At 37.8% G+C, this 13,331-nt stretch overlaps 1 protein-coding gene across 1 annotated transcript in view; it reads right to left on the bottom strand.

Annotated features, from left to right (window-relative positions):
• The window catches only part of LOC126416083 (insulin-degrading enzyme), a 186,671-nt gene extending 175,541 nt beyond the window's left edge, over positions 1 to 11,130 (bottom strand). Inside the window, exons 1-3 of the mRNA XM_050083571.1 lie at positions 10,974 to 11,130; positions 7,455 to 7,624; positions 7,103 to 7,310 (exon numbers count right to left, since the gene is read on the bottom strand). Coding sequence (XP_049939528.1) covers positions 7,103 to 7,310; positions 7,455 to 7,624; positions 10,974 to 11,050 — 455 coding nt within the window. The 5' untranslated portion in view covers positions 11,051 to 11,130. The remainder of the gene's footprint in view (positions 1 to 7,102; positions 7,311 to 7,454; positions 7,625 to 10,973) is intronic.
• Positions 11,131 to 13,331: the final 2,201 nt, after the last annotated feature.

Genomic DNA, 13,331 nt, shown 5'->3' with positions numbered 1-13,331 from the left:
CCAAACTTGTCCTCTAAGGGCTCAACAAAAATCTGAGGCTGTATCGTCATGAAAAATTCCCCATCAGCTCTCGAACATACAAGGTAGTGGGGCGAGTAAGAGCCACTGCTATCTTCAGCCTGACATTCCTCCTAAGGTGTGGCCACCGAGGGGAACGATTTGGGGTCATACTTCTGTGCGTTGAATTGAGCACATGAATGCTTAAGAGACTGCTGGTGTTTCATCACCAGCAATAGATGATTTACTACACTTCATCGCATGTCATCTGCCCTGATGCCACCCTCTCCGACCAGTGGCCCTTCCCCACGGGCGCCACCCAGCTGCAGCAAAGGCCACCTAGCAGGATGGCCATTGCTAGGAGCCCCGATGCCCCAGAATGACAGGCATCTACTCCTTGCTGTATGTGGAGAGTTAATGGTGCAGGCATCAGCAGAACGATCCCTGTGTGGTCAGGGAGCTACAACCAACAGGGTACTTGGAGGTCCCACCACAACGCACTGGCTACCATGCTGTATGTCAGGTGCAACCAAGAAAACAAGTCCATTATCATCATCAGCATAGAAAACGATACTGCACAGTTGATGGAAAAATATGCACCCAAGAGGGTGACTTCACTAACAGTTGGAGAATGAGCAGAAGTGCAGATCCACTTTGACGAAGGATGCCATGTCTCAATGCATGATGGACATGATGCATCATGCAAGGAGCCCTTCCCCATTTGGCTCGCTCTTCAGGAAAATTTTGAAAAATGGAGGTCAAACCCTACAGGGGACCATCGCATAAAGGCCGAAACGTGTGAGACTCCTTTTAGTCGCCTCTTACTACAGGCTGGAATACCTTGGGACTATTATAACCCCCGGACCCACAGGGGGATGTGTGTTTGTGTTCAGAAGAAGGCCTTTTGGCGGAAAGCTTACTTGATTAGTAGTCTTTTTGTTGTGCCCATCTGCGACAACATTTCCACTACGTTGTGAGTATCAATTTATCTTTTCCATCATTCTGACTTTAATAAAATAGATGTTTTCTCATGATAAAGGACATATCTGACATCGATGGTCAAATGGCAGCGAAATATTTCTAACAGCAAGCTATAGCTAAGAAGGTGAAATTACATTTCTGCTGAATTGCAACTGTCGACTCAGGCACAATTCAAAGAGAATTTACTAGATGAACAATGTTTGCCAAGGACACACACCAGATGAGAAATTCTGATAAAATATTGAATCAAGTTTCCATTTACACTGAAAATTACAGTGGAAAGCAAGAAAAAGGGTGGCTACCATCAGTGATCAAATAATGTTGCTGCTAGAAAGAGGGTGTTTAATACAGATGATTAGTTCTATTCAAAGTAAAAAATGCTCGACAAACAGCACTGTAGTATACACAAAAATTCAAAATTTCATGAACAAGGCAAGAACAATTTGGAGCACTATCACGTATGAAACAAAGGAAGGCGACTCTTATGAAACCCTCAGATGACAATGATAATGAGTCAGATAACATGAATTTCACATCATGGGCTACTAAATTAATTTCTTCCTTACAGTAGAATAAAACATGGAGACAAAAAATGGTCGACTACCAGACACCAGAGTTGAAAACTCTTCTTTTACAGAGATCACAAAAAAGCTGATAAAAATGCTCGTAACACCTTTTTAAGACACAGTCCCCACTACTTCCATTCTGAGCATGTAAGCATAGAAAAGATGTGGAATTATTTCAAAGAAATAGTATCGACGGCAATTGAGAGATACTGTGACCTCCCCTTTTTGGCCCTCTCTTCCTTCTCCGTACTGTAGCTATATCTCAGGGTTTTCAACACAAAAAGAGGGGGAGAAAGGGGACACGTGTGTGGTTGATCACGATAATATAACGCTATGTGTGAGTGTCACCCTTATCTCCATTTTGAGAAGATTGAGGACTGAAGCAGAAACATTCCTCTAAAAGAAAAAGGTAAGTGTTCTCTTTTTGAAAAAAAAAAAGTAAATAGTAGTGTTGACTATAATGTCTATCTTTCTACCAAACTGAAGGAACACGACAGAGTTTGTAAGGTTCCAACTTTGGATGAAGTTTATTGATCCCAAGGAGCTGAAACAAAACTAATCGGTTACAAATGTCATTCACAACGAGAGTAGTTAGTTTTCTGGTGTGTGTGTGTAGTGGTCACTAATGATTGAAATGATCATTCCTGTAATTCTATCACAATCTGTTTATGGGTTGCTAAGCAACAAATCAACTAGCTGACTATTTTGTGGTTAATATCTGTTTTATTCAAACAGTAAATCAACTCACACTTGCTTTAAGCATCAAGAACACTTACTATCCCTTCCGATAATTTTTTTTATAATTATTATAAAGTTAATATCGATAAATCATGGTCAGTGTCACTTAATCCACCACGTATCTCAAATTTCGTCCCGATATTTCAAAGTCTGCACGCAGTTTGTTTGTAACAAAGTTTGGCCGTGGTTCCTAGAATATTTTGTAAACCAACTCCGGGTTGTGAATTACTAGTTCTATCCATTCATAAAAATTACAGAGGACCTGCACTCGACTACAACTTGTCTGCGCACTCGAGCAACTCGGAAAGTATGATCCTTCTAACAAAAAAATCTCGACTTGAGATGAAGACACGGGTTACTACCAGTTTTGACTCTCCTACTCTCATGTGACAAGGTATAGCCGACTGTAATGAACATCCCCACAAGATTATTTCTTAAAGATTTCGAGGGCTACAAGGACGATTAGCCATGTAATGCTACAGTACATACCACATGAATTAGTAACTGATGGTACTGATCCCCAATGGCACACAAAACGGGTCAGATTGCAATTTTACAAGCAAAGAAACAAGCATGCAAAATTTAAAAGAATGCAAAATCCCCAAGATTGGCAAAGTTTTGTAGAAGTTCAAAAGACTGCATGTACATCAATGCAAGATGCTTTTAATAATTTCCACAATGAAACTCTGGCTTGGAACCTGGCAGAAAATCCATAGAGATTCTGGTCATACATAAAGCACACCAGTGGCAAGACGCAATCAATACATTCACTGCGCAATAACAACGGTGAAGTCACTGATGACAGTGCCACAAATGCAGAGTTATTAAACACGGTTTTTCAAAACTCCTTCACCAAAGAAGACAAAGTAGATATCCCTAAATTCCAATCAAGAACAATTGCCAAGTTGAGAAACATAAGAGGTAGATATCCTCAGTGTAGCAAAGCAACTTAACTCAATTAATGAAGCCACGGCCTCCGGTACAGCTTGTATACCAGTCAGGTTCCTCTCAGAATATGCTGATACAATAGCTCTATATTTAGCAATTATACACAACCGCTCGCTCACAGACAGATCCACACCTAAAGACAGATAAATTGCTGAAGTCGCACCAATACCCCAAAAGGGAAATAGGAGTAATCCACTGAATTACAGGCCCATATCACTACTGTCGATTTGCTGTAGGGTTTTGGAACATATTGCGTTCATACATTATGAATTACCTCAAAGGAAGACACACAGTCAGCATAGATTCAGAAAATATTGTTCTTGTGAAACACAATTATACTCATGAAGTAATGAGTGCTATAAACAGGGGATGTCAAATTCATTCCATAGTTGTAGATTTCCAGAAAGCTTTCAACACCATTCCTCACAAGTGTCTTCTAATCGAACTGCACGCCTGGGGAATATCACCTCAGTTGTGTGACTGGATCCGTGATTTCCTGTCAGAAAAATTACAGTTCATAGTAATAGACAGAAAGTCATCTAGTTAAACAGAATCAATATCCAGCATTCCCCAAGGAAGTGTCATAGGCCCTCTATTGTTCCTGATCTATATTAACGACATAGGAGACAATCTGAGGAGCCCTCTTAGATTGTTTGCAGATGATGCTGTTATTTACCATCTTGTAACACCATCAGATGACCAAAACAAATTGCAAAATGATTTCAATATGATATCTGTATGGTGCAAAAAGTGGCAATTGGCCCTGAATAAAGGGAAGTGTGCAGTTATTCACATGAGTACCAAAAGAAATCTGCTAAATTTCAATTACGCAATAAGTCACACAAGCCTGAATGCTGTAAATTCGACTAAATTCTTAGGGATTACAATTACAAATAACCTAAACTGGAACAATCACATAGATAGTGTTGTGGGTAGAGCAAACCAAAGACTGCAGTTCATTGGCGGAACACTTAAAAGGTGCAACAGGTCTAATGGAGAGACTGCTTACACCACGTTTGTCTGCCCTATTCTGGAGTACTGCAGTTAGTTTTGTATTTTCGCGAAATAGGAGAGAGAGTGCCATAGACATGATACGTGAATTGGAGTGGTAATCATTAAAACAAAGGCGTTTTTTGTTGCAACAGGATCTCCTCATGAACATTCAATCACCAGTTTTCTCCTCGGATTGCAAAAACATTCTGTTGGCGCCCACCTACATAGGGAGAAATGATCATCATGATAAAATAAGAGAAATCAGGGCTCGCACAGAAAAATTTAAGTGCTCATTTTTCCCACACTGTTCGAGACGGGAACGGTAGAGAGACAGCTTGAAGGTGGTTCACTGAACCCTCTGTCAGGCACTTTATGGTGATTAGCAGAGTAATCACATAGATGTCAATGTGTTAAATCACTAAAAAGTAGTAACTCTTTTTCCTGTGATGATACCTCAGCCAAAGTACTAAAAACTTGTGCTGAATTGGTCGTCGCAGCCATGAGTTACCATAACAACTAATCAGTGTCAAAGTGCAACACTTATGACTGAGATATGCAATACTAATACCCATTTATAAGGAGGGGATAAGCAACTAACCTCTAATTATAGTCCCGTCTCCCTCCTTCCTACTGTCTCAAAACTTTTGAGAGGGTAACTTAGAACAGTATACTGAACTATCTTTCTGAGAATAACCTCTGAGCTCAGTTTGGATTCTGTGAAGGCTTGTCTACTAGGAGGCAATATGCAATCTCATGAACTTAGTAGAACTAAACAATAAAAATTAGCATGTTTGCCTATTTCTGATATTGCCAATGACTTTGATTGTTACTTTGTGGGTCACATGTTAACAGTAGAATACAAAGAGTCACATTAACAAATGATGTTACAAAAATATGACTAAGTTTAGAGTCAAGAAACATTAACTGTGGTTTGATGCTTGGTATGCACCTGCTCTTCATCTACTTAAGTGATTCATCCACTACACTGGAGGGCTCTTCAGAACACTGTAATGTTTGCTGATGATACATATATATTGCTAAAGGTCTCCGAAACATCCATACCAGACAAAGCCAGGAGAATAATGGAATACACTTACGCAGTGAAACCACAAAATAAAGAAGCCATTTTTGAAGAAATGCCACTTTTGACAAACATTTCCCTCGATCCTGGTGAAAATCCCGTAAGAACAATGTAATCCTTCCCTGCTTTCAACAAAAATTACTTCAAGATCATTTTAAGAAACAACACAATCTCTCGTTCCACAGTGTAAGTGAAAAGAGTGAGTCTGTGATAGTAGAAAAGTAAACAGCTGGAAGAACACTACATTTCTGAAATTAATAGAGGGTTATGCATGTGAAACAGGCATTTGTTACAATTTACTTCCTGTGAAAACTTATTCTGTTAATGGAGAAAAATAACTTGGAGATAAGTAAAGAAAGAATGACCGCGCTATTGTGTGTGCATGGTGAAGGGTGTGAGAAGTTACCACCACTGATAATAGGGAAATGTAAAACTCCCAGGCATTTTAAAAACAGACACCACCATATTCTTACGAGTACAACACCAATGCCTGGTGGCCTCAGAAGTCTTTACAAGATTTCTCAGGCATTTAGATGTCAATATGGGTGCAGCAGCTAGAAAAATATTACTTATGATCGACAGCTGCCCTATACATCCAAAGGAAGCATTATTTCTGAGAAATATTAATGTTGTGTTTCTTCCACCAAACTGCACATATCAGCCTTTAGACCTGGGTACAATACTCTCTGTTAAAGCAAAATGCGTGGTAGCAGTCATCTAGAAATCTATTACATTCCTCAAGAGGAAGGATGTGATGAGACTTAACATTTTTCAGGCCACACGTTTGTTGCTGCATGGAACTGTGTAATGCATCAGACTGTGTTAAATTCTTTTGAAAAGGCTGGTTGTGGTACATCGGCTGCCAATGAAGGTGACATTGTTCCATGAGAAGAACTTAGTAGAATCACAGATGTTCCTGAAGATGTGATATACATTGACTCAGTTTCTTGCGATGATGTTTTGACTTCTACACTCAATATGAAAGCGAGTGAGATATGTGAAATTCTATTGAAAGAACACAGTGAGGTAGGAAGTGGTGGTGGCAACAACCACAAAGGAGGACAGGAGGAGGAGGAGTAGGCTGTTGCAGCTGCTGTACAAGGGCTGGATAATGTCAGGAACTACTTTTCATCATTTAATGTCGGCAAGTCAATTATAACAAACATCAACCAACTGGAGCAACAACTTCTATCATTACTGTATGCTGGAAGGAGAAAACGAACAATTCTTGCTTGTTTTTAAGAAGTAAGAAATGCTTTCTGCAAAAAGTGTGATATACGTGTAGGCTGTCTTTAAATTTATCGTAGAGTATTGGTAAGTTCGTAACTAAATAGATCTTTCATCACCTAAACATGCTTCAATCACAATTCAGTCACTCCTTCCATGTACCTAGGCAAAAACTCCATTTAATGAAAACATCTACTTAAGGAAAAAATACCTGGGTACCCTGTGAGTTGCTAAAAAGGTGTTTTACTGTAACTCTTTATCTTACAAAAACTCATATTATACAATCCCAAATAAATGTAAATGACTTACAGGTGCCAGTAATAGAAACAAATCGGTACACACTGGATGAGGCTCGCTGTACAATGTTTTTAAGCATCCAACATTGGAAAATCCAAGATGAAATAACAACAGATCAGGGCACTAAGCCCTGAGTTCGGTCTCAGTGCCCAGAGATGACTGTATGTAAATACATACTCTATGATACTGTTGCCTAAATTTCCTACCAGTCCACCATCCACAAAACTAAAACAGTAACAAATAGTGAAGTATTGGAAATAAAGGAAAGCCATACCTGTCCAGAGCACCAGGCAAAAATTCCGGTACCACGTCAAAGTAGTAAGTTGTATGGTCAGAAAATGTGCATGCATTTGATCCTCCCCCATGTTCGGAAAGATATTTGCTGTACTCATTTTCTGATGGATATTTTTCTGTTCCAAGGAAGAGCATATGCTCACAGAAGTGGGCAAGACCAGGGAGATGGTCTGGATCACTCATGTGACCTAGAGGGAAATAAAAGACATTTTGTTACAGCTGCATGTTGTCTATGTTCCATTTAAATATCCAATAATTTACAAAAACAATACATTTACTGCCAAATTAAAAAAAAAATATGTTTTATATAGTTGTTTAAAAATTTACCTTACCTACATTGACATCGAGAGCAGCAGCAGACTTATCAGTTGTTGGATCACTTATTAACAACACTTTCATTTCATTCTGCAAGACAAGACCTCTGTATAGCCTCTTGTCTTCTGCTGATTTTATTATGTCCTCCACACGTCTTTTTATGTTGCCCATTGTGGTACTGTAATATCTACATCACAATTAAAATTAAATTTGTTAAACAAATAAAATGTTATGGAAAGAGAAGCTGTATTTCATGTGCCTCATACACTCCTGTCTATCAGGCAGAAAGCTACAAGTTAGAGAAAATATGGAATAATCAAGCAATGGAAAATGCAGGATAGAATAACAACAAAATTATGAAAAGGATACATTGCTACTCACAATGTAGTGGGGAAGGTGAGTCGCAATAAAGAGATTGTCAAACAAGCAAGCTTTCAGCCAAAAAGGCCTTCATCCGAACTACACACACACACACACACACACACACACCACTTGTCCTCAGCAGCCAGAGACTGTGGTCATGTGTATGTGAGTGGCATTTGTGCGCGCGCGCGTGTGTGTGTGTGTGTGTGTTTGTTTCAGATGTAAGCCTTTTTTGGCCAAAACCTTACTTGTCTGGCAGTATTTTCATCATGCCCATCTGCAACCCACCATCCCTGCTATAGGGTGAGTAGCAATCTCTGCTATAGGGTGAGTAGCAATCTCTCTCTCATATTGCCAGATGTTCATTAAGTGGCATTTTACACCACTTCTAATGAACTAAAATTACTGAGAACATTCATTACATTTCCACTAGCTCAAACTATGGAATAAACTTTAATAAGATCGTGTACTTTTATCTCACGTGTGTCAACTCCATTGACGGATGGCTTGAAATTGAGAGGTTTGCCAATTACATTCTTATTTTATCATAGACAGCAAACAGCTTGGAAGGGCAAAGCTACTCTGTCTTTGAAATAGGTACACCATACACTGTTAGGTATACCATACAATTGTCAGAACAGACTGTTAATGATTTGGGGAGGAGGGATAAGGGGAGGAGCCCTGCCAAGGAACAAGGAATTATAGGGTAATTACACTTTGCTTCATTTCTTACTCTTATTTACCTTTGTGTTCATAACACACTGAAAATATCTGCACATTAGTTCAAATGTTGATGATATGCACTGTGTGTCTCATTTGGAAACCAAGTTCCCCTCTCTCACAATACTTGCTGTTGACAACAGTAATACCCACATTATTCCTCACGCACACCAGGTCATCAAAGTAATTTACATAAAATATTGTCAAACACAACAATCAATTCTTTGACAACCATCCTAATTTTCTGGCTTTCCTGTACAATTTAGTTCCTCAGCTACGACATGAGTTCAAACTCATCACTTTTCACTACCCAAACAGCAAACTGACTTCACCCAGCAATCCCCGTGGCTCATTCCATGTCAAGTGGTCTCAATTTAAACAAGGTCCCCACTTGACTCTTCACAATGTTGATGAAATTTTTAGTGGTTGGATTTTACATGCAGCCACACCAAATTGCAGCTTTATAAATGGTGTGGTGTGGCCACTTGCTATGCTTTGTAAAGGCTAGCTTTTGCATATTGAGACATATGAATAAATCAGGAAGTGTACTTTAATGCTCCTGTTGATGTGACCCCCATGCTGAAACTTGATGATTCCACTTACATTTTAGATACTGATTTAGGGGAGGGAACCAAACAGTGTGACCATCGGTCCAATCGGATTAGAGAAGGATGATCAAGCAAGTCAGCTGTGCCCTTTCTAAGGAACCATCCCGGCATTTGCCTGGGCAAGGAAGTCGGCATTTGCCTGAAGTGATTTGGAGAAATTATGGAAACCTAAACCAGGATGGTGGGTTTGAACTATTATCCTCCTGAACGCTTACCACTGTGCCACATCACTCAGTTTACGATAGAATGACTTTCTGGTGCTGATTTTTTCCCCTCATTTTCAGTCAGCCAGCTTGTCATAAGACTCTACAAGTGGCATCTTGATGTTTCAAATAATTAATGAGTTATGAACTTTAAGTTGATTCAAAATATTTATTTTCTCCCTCTCTCCCTTCTTTTTTTAAAAAAAAAAAAAAAAAAAAAAGAAGGATGTATCTCAATGAAGCCATTTCAGATTTGGTTTTTCTTTGTTCTATTAAAAAGACAGTGTGTTTGATCAAAAAAAGTTTATTTCATTTTGAGATAAATCAGTTCAAAAATAATAATGAAGTTACAAAAAATGTCTTCACCATTATTACGAACCAAGGATACGTGGCCTTTTTGAATATGCAATATGATATAAAATGTGTTACCCTTTTATTAGAGTCTCAGTTTTTCTTAACATAAAAATTCATTAGCTCAGTCTTGATACAGTGTGTTGAAATGTTAATCTGAACATCCATCGAGTTGGATGGATTCCAGAATAGCACGAAACAATCCAAATGAACAGATAAATATTTCTAAAAATTAAAAGTTGGTCATATTAATTTTCATTTCAAGAGAAACAGAACTAATAACATTACATATTTTACATCATTTTCAAATGTACATACTCAAAAATTCCTCTCTCTCTTTGTTCATATCAACCAAAGCATATTTTATAATATTTCATTTTTTGAACTGGTCTGTCTCAAAAAGGAATCACACTTACCCTTTTTCTGATAAGCAAAATGATCTCTTTTCACGGTATAAAAAAAGTCATATCTGAGATAAGTTCTGTAAGATATAGTCTTTTGAAAACCAGACAAAATAGAGGAATAAGTATTTTGAATTGACTTTAATCATGGATAACACGTAAAGCTTTGTAACATGGTAGCTGGCTGGACATGACCAAAAAATAACGATCAGAAAGTCATTCATATCCGTCACAACAACAAAAACTAGCCTTTACAGATGCATGGCTAGTGGCTGCAGCATACAAATTATCAATATGCAATTTGATGTGGCTTACTGTAAAATCCATACAATAACCATTTCATCAAATTGGGAAGGGTCGAGTGAGGACCTTGTTTAAATTTAGGTCGCTTCACATGGAACGAACCCTCTTTCGCGCATTTCCAACAATTTCTAGGGATGATTATGAATACTACTTGAATCTTTTTCATTTCTCGACAATTTCGCAGAGGGAACAATATTATGAAATTAAAGCACCTAGTCCACGTACAGGACACACGTGGTCGTTCTTTCGTTTACCGCCGGTAAAAGTCAAATCCAAATAATATAGCTCAACGGCAATCTGTAATTTGCCAGCAAACACAGCAAAGACATAAGTAAATCACATCCATGTACCGAGCACATAGCCAAAACGAAGCACAGCAAGTTTTATTATTATACCATATGTGTATTTGATAACTTTGCTAATTGTGACTTTGCGGCCGAAAAACGAAGACTGTTAAGCTCTACGCCACCTAATATCCAAGAATGGCATGAACTCGATGACAGCGCAGCAAGAAAAATGTAATGGTTGTAATTACCAATAGTTCCAAGTAATTTGTAACTGCCATTATATTCCGCTCTTCAACGTACCTTGCAAATCGTACTGTATTATTTTCGATGCTAGCTGAACGTAAAAGAAACACTCCAATACATTTTACTCGGCTCATTTACTCATCACCTTTCCACAACACAAACAGTACGCGCCTCCACATACAGTACAACACACACGCAAACATTCACAAAAAGCAAAGACTTCGATATGAAAGCTTATTTTCATGCATCTTTGCCGAACAGTATTACGAGAACTCCATATGTGCTGAAAACTGGCACCAGCTGGCCTCATACGTTTCACATTTGGTACTAAGATGGCAGCTACACTTAAAAGCCGCTCAACTTTTTGGCACTAATTAGTCTAAGCTTGTAAATGAGCAATTCAGTATAAGTGTTTAACGTCTAGATTCTCTAACAGATAAAAGTTCATTAAGTCTTATTCTCTTTCTAGTTGTGTTACAACTTCATTAAAAGTTCAGTTGAACCAGTCATACAAGCTCTAAGATAGAACAGAATATTTATTTCGCTTTAAACGTATTTGCTTATAATCTGTGTCATCATACACAGTTTATATAAACATATGGCTACAGTGATTTTACATGGATCCTTACTTACTTACTGCAAATTACTGTCATAGAAGCTGTTCTAAGGTTGTTGCAAATGCGTTAGTAAATTGATCTGTTGATTTTCTTCGTCTTAGAGCTGTCTGTTGTTAAACATTTATATATAATTTTGTCAATGTCATTCCAACCCATCTTATAGTATCCTAATGTCTGTTATTTTTATTTTATATATTTGGTCCTGTATATGTAATCAATATTATACAACCAGTGTACAAGTAATACAGGACAAGTCAATTGATACAACTACAGTAGTACATGAACATTTATACATCACATTGCACAGACATTTCTTTATTTACCAAGAACAAGTACTTGCATGCAGTATTAAAGCCTGCACTATGCCAAAAACAGGTTTGTCAGCACTTGGTCACAACAATCAAGAATAGGTATTTTGGTAGGATAAAGTGCATACCTATTTTTCATTCTGACAATGTACTAATTCAGTAAATACTAGCAGTTCCAGTTTAGTTTAATGTATTCAAATATTTTGACAACAGATTAGATTAGATTAGATTAGTACTTGTTCCATAGATTACGAATATGACACTTCGTAATAATGTGGAACATGTCAGGTTAATAAAAGATGTATATACAAGATATTACATTAGACAAAATATTACATGAGACTGATTTTTTTTTTTTTTTGTTTGAGGTTGGGGAATTACCCACTTACTATATCCAAAAATTCATCTAATGAGTAGAAGGAGTTGCCATTAAGAAATTCTTTTAATTTCCTTTTAAATGCTATATGGCTGTCTGTCAGACTTTTGATGCTATTAGGTAAGTGACCAAAGACTTTTGTGGCAGCATAATTTACCCCCTTCTTAGCCAAAGTTAGATTTAACCTTGAGTAGTGAAGGTCATCCTTTCTCCTAGTGTTGTAGCCATGTACACTGCTATTACTTTTGAATTCGTTTGGATTGTTAATAACAAATTTCATAAGTGAATATATATATTGTGAGGCTACAGTGAAGATTTCTAGCTCTTTAAATAAGTGGCTGCAGGATGATCTTGGATGAGCTCCAGCAATTATTCTGATTACACGCTTTTGTGCAATAAACACACTTTTACTCAATGATGAGTTACCCCAGAATATGATGCCATACGAAAGCAGAGAATGAAAATAGGCGTGGTAAGCTAATTTACTCAGATGTATATCGCCAAAATTTGCAATGACCCTAATAGCATAAGTAGCTGAACTCAAACGTTTCAGCAGATCCTCAGTGTGTTTTTTCCAGTTCAACCCCTCATCAATGCATACACCTAGAAATTTTGAATATTCCACCTTAGCTACCGATTTCTGATCGAAGTCTGTATCTATTAATGGGGTCATTCCATTTACTGTGTGGAACTGTATATACTGTGTTTTGTCAAAGTTTAATGAGAGCCCATTTGCAGAGAACCACTTAATGATTTTCTGAAAAACATCATTTACAATTTCACCAGGAAATTCTTGTCTGTCAGGTGTGATAGCTATACTTGTATCATCGGCAAAAAGTACCAGCTTTGCATCTTCGTGAATATAGAATGGCAAGTCATTAATATATATTAAGAACAGTGGAGGACCCAAGACTGAACCTTGCGGCACCCCATTCGTGATTGTTCCCCAGTTTGAGAAATCACCAGTTTTTTGCATATTATGTGAACTGTTTATTTCAACTTTCTGCACTCTTCCAGTTAGGTATGATTCAAACCATTTGAGCACTGTCCCATTCATACCACAGTACTTGAGCTTATCTAGAAGTATTCCATGATATAGTACACAGTCAAAACC

Source organism: Schistocerca serialis, chromosome 8, assembly GCF_023864345.2.
Source record: "Schistocerca serialis cubense isolate TAMUIC-IGC-003099 chromosome 8, iqSchSeri2.2, whole genome shotgun sequence".
Classification (NCBI taxonomy): Eukaryota; Metazoa; Arthropoda; class Insecta; order Orthoptera; family Acrididae; genus Schistocerca; species Schistocerca serialis.
This window is presented reverse-complemented; position numbering and strand designations above follow the sequence as displayed.